The sequence below is a fragment of the Charadrius vociferus genome, unplaced genomic scaffold, assembly GCF_000708025.1.
Source record: "Charadrius vociferus isolate BGI_N301 unplaced genomic scaffold, ASM70802v2 scaffold433, whole genome shotgun sequence".
Classification (NCBI taxonomy): Eukaryota; Metazoa; Chordata; class Aves; order Charadriiformes; family Charadriidae; genus Charadrius; species Charadrius vociferus.
Genome location: NW_009647846.1, coordinates 2943046 through 2946245, shown reverse-complemented (window position 1 = coordinate 2946245; position 3200 = coordinate 2943046). Strand labels below are relative to the sequence as shown.

Below are 3200 nucleotides of genomic sequence, written 5' to 3'. Positions count from 1 at the left end.
GCCATTGTCACCAGCCCTCAGGTGGGTGCCAAGAGCTGCCATCCCCGCATCCCTCTGCGCATCCCTCTGTGCTGGGCAGCCGAGGTGGGGAGAAGGCGTTTTATGGACCCACCAGCGCTGACCGAGTGGGGGAGAGCCTCGGGGCGGGGGTAAAGTGTGGGTGTACGGGTGCAGGGCTGCCTTCCCCACAGCCCAGCGTCCCCAGCGGCGAGTCTGCCAAACTTGCCTCTGTCCAGCTGTGGCCAGAGCATCTCCTCAGCGGCAGGGCCCAAACTCTCGAGGTTTTTCTTTGGAATATGTGTTTCACATGGGTTTTATGCAACTTATTCTCTTGGAGACCTTGTTATTCTATCTTTTATGTATTGCTTATTGTCTGTCTCTCCTGATCTTCATCTTGAGTTTAAAAAGAAAACCCAAACCCAAACCTGAACAAACACCTTTTCCCTTTGCACCTGGAGAATAAGAAAAAAAGCAGCACAGCTCAAAAAGCAGCATTTGCTCCAAAGTAGTATAGGATGGCAGGAGTCTTCTCCTGTTTGTTTTCTTCATTTACACATGGTTTTCAGACTGGATATCTGGTGGTATCACATTTCTCAGCCTTAATAGGAGGGGGAAAAATGGCTGCAGGACAGTGATCTCTCTCAGCATCTCATAAGCACAGTCCTGAAAGGACAGGAAGGTGGACAAATAAACATGGGAGCTTTGAATTTGATCAATGCCTGGTGAAGGCTTGTTAGAGAAACAAACATCTGGTCAAAAAAACCAAACCAAACCCATGAAAACATTCCCGAGAGACAGGGAGGTGTCACGGTGGGGGCAGATGGAGCCGGTTTGGGCTCGAGCAGTCGCTGTAGGTGTTTCTCTTACTCACAAAGACCACTAATGAGGATTTTGGAGGAACCACACCGGAAAGCCAGCTTTTAGGCGTATGTTTTTCCTTTCCCCCTCATTTTTCTCTCGGCCCGTTGGCAGGGAGGTAGGAGTGCCCTGTGCTGCCCAGGACACCTGCAGGGACCTGCGCAGGGTGCCGAGGGCGCACGGGATGTGCTCCATGCGCAAGTTAGTCTTTCTGCTGTTGTTTCTATTGACTGAAAACAGAAAACAGCGCAGCGTAACAGGGGTCCTTGGGTCTGGAAACATAAAGAGTGCCATTTCGAATCCCGTGAGCTGACAGGGGACCTGTTGATTTGCAGCTTGCAGAGACACAGCAATATTTCAAACCTGCTCTTCTCTACCCGGCCTGCTGAAGGCGAGGGTTTACGCACACACTTATTTTAGACCACTCCTGAATACTGACCTTACTGATATTGCACAAAGGTTTTTTTTAGAATGCAGTCTGTTTTTCTTTTCTAATAAGAAAGATGCCAGCTGTGATTCTGTAAAAGAGGTACGTGCTCCCAAATGGGCTCTACTTCACTTTTTTTTTTTTTTTTGGCAGTAGATTAAATACACTGAATGCTTCCAGCTAATTCTTTAGGGGAAGCTAAGAGCATAAACCTGTTCTGCTCCCATTGCCCCCCAGCATGCCCCCGGTGACGGAGGCGGCGGCCAGGCGAGCCCTCCTGCGCTTCGTGGCCTCCCGGTGCTGCTACGGGCGCAGTGCCGCGGGAGAGCTGGCCATCCGGCGGCTGCGGCACCTGGCGACGTACCGGGTGAGTACCTCTGGACTTGGCCTCTTGGGCTGCTCTTCTGGGTGGCTGGGATAATGTCTGATGACAGAGGGACGTGGGGCCCGTCGTTAAATGAAACGGGAAAGCCATCCTACTTTGAACACAGACATACGAGGGCCCTCCAAGGAAAGTCTGCCGAGGAGCTGGCTACAGGCTTTTGTAGCTGAGAGGTCCGTCCCCCTCTACAGCAAGGCACCCCCTCGGCAGAGCCCCGGGCAGCCTCCTCTGGTGGCCCAGCGTTGGCAAAAGAGCCCTTCCCTTAGCTGAACTGCAGGAACCTGCCCTGCAGCTTGGTGTTTCGGGCTCAGGCAAGCACCGAGTGACCTGTAACGCCACGCATCCCCCTGGCCGCGAAGCTGTTCTGGTAATGTGTAACTTCACAGAAACATGTGGGCTTTGATTCCCTATTGTCACTCTTCTCACGGGAGATAGTGATTGCCGATTTGGTGCCTGCTGGGGTTAGTAGCTGGCTCTTGAGTCACTGCTGGTGGGGGAACGGCTGCCCGAGGGGCAGTACACGGCAAACCGAAGGGGAGGGCTCTGTGCCGGGCTTTGCGCGGGTCCTGCCCGGGCTGCGGCGCCCCCCCCTGCGCCCTTTCCTGGGGCTTCTCGGAGGGGACGGTGCGAGAGAAGTGAGGAGCAGGGTGCTGGGAGTGCCCCTTGACGGGCACTTTGCGGCAGATACTCCTTTACTCTGGTGTTCGTTCCACTTGTGCGGTTATTCAGATTACTCACAAACAACGTCTGGGCCTTCCCTAGAAAATAAGGCACAGCATTTGCCAAATAATGGCAAAACACACTTTTTTTTTTTCCGCCGTGGAAGTGCCAACCAGTTATTCTTACACAAGTTGGACTCAGAGGCAGAAGAGCCTGGGAATGCTCCCAAGACCTGTTCTTAGCAAGTCAGGGTTCAAATCTAAATGCCTGCTGCGTGCCAGTTGTCTCTGTGGTGAGCACGTGATTTTTCTCTTCCAGTATCGACTGGAGACGTTCAGTGAGTCGAGGTTAAGCGAGTGGGTGTTTGAGCCCTTCACCAGTAAGTGACTGCCCCGAGTTCACCCGGGACAGCCCTGGTGGGACGTGCCCCGCGGCTGGAGCCGGGGTCGGTGCCGGCGCTCGCGGGGCTGCTGGAGGTGCCATGAGCCTGGTTTAACCTGCGGCAGGTTCATCCCATCCCTTGTGGCTGTTTGCGCTCCGCGGGGCCCGTGAGGCTGGGGCAAAATGCTTTCCTTCGCAAGCTGGGTTTGCTTTCCCTGGGTGAGGGCAGGGTGGTGGCGTGCCCCGGGAGCAGAGCCCGTCACTCCCTGCCTCCGCAGCGGGAATTTCCTACCCAGTGCCACCTATACCCAAAAATTGTCAGGATCGGAGATGGGCACCTGCATGCAGTGGAGCTCTTTGCTGACCTGCTGAGGAGTGCGGGGGACCCCTGCCCCTCGTTTTTGGGTGACAGCTCATCCCACGCACCTGCACTGGCCCGGGGGGCTCTGCTGGGAGGGCTGGGGGCGACGGGGGCTGTGCTGGGGCAGTGGG

General features: G+C 55.2%; 1 protein-coding gene across 1 annotated transcript in view; it reads left to right on the top strand.

Annotated features, from left to right (window-relative positions):
- The first annotated feature begins 1523 nt into the window (after positions 1–1523).
- Positions 1524–3200, top strand: part of SSUH2 (ssu-2 homolog (C. elegans)) — a 10873-nt gene continuing 9196 nt past the window's right edge. Inside the window, exons 1-2 of the mRNA XM_009882886.1 lie at positions 1524–1652; positions 2646–2706. Coding sequence (XP_009881188.1) covers positions 1524–1652; positions 2646–2706 — 190 coding nt within the window. The remainder of the gene's footprint in view (positions 1653–2645; positions 2707–3200) is intronic.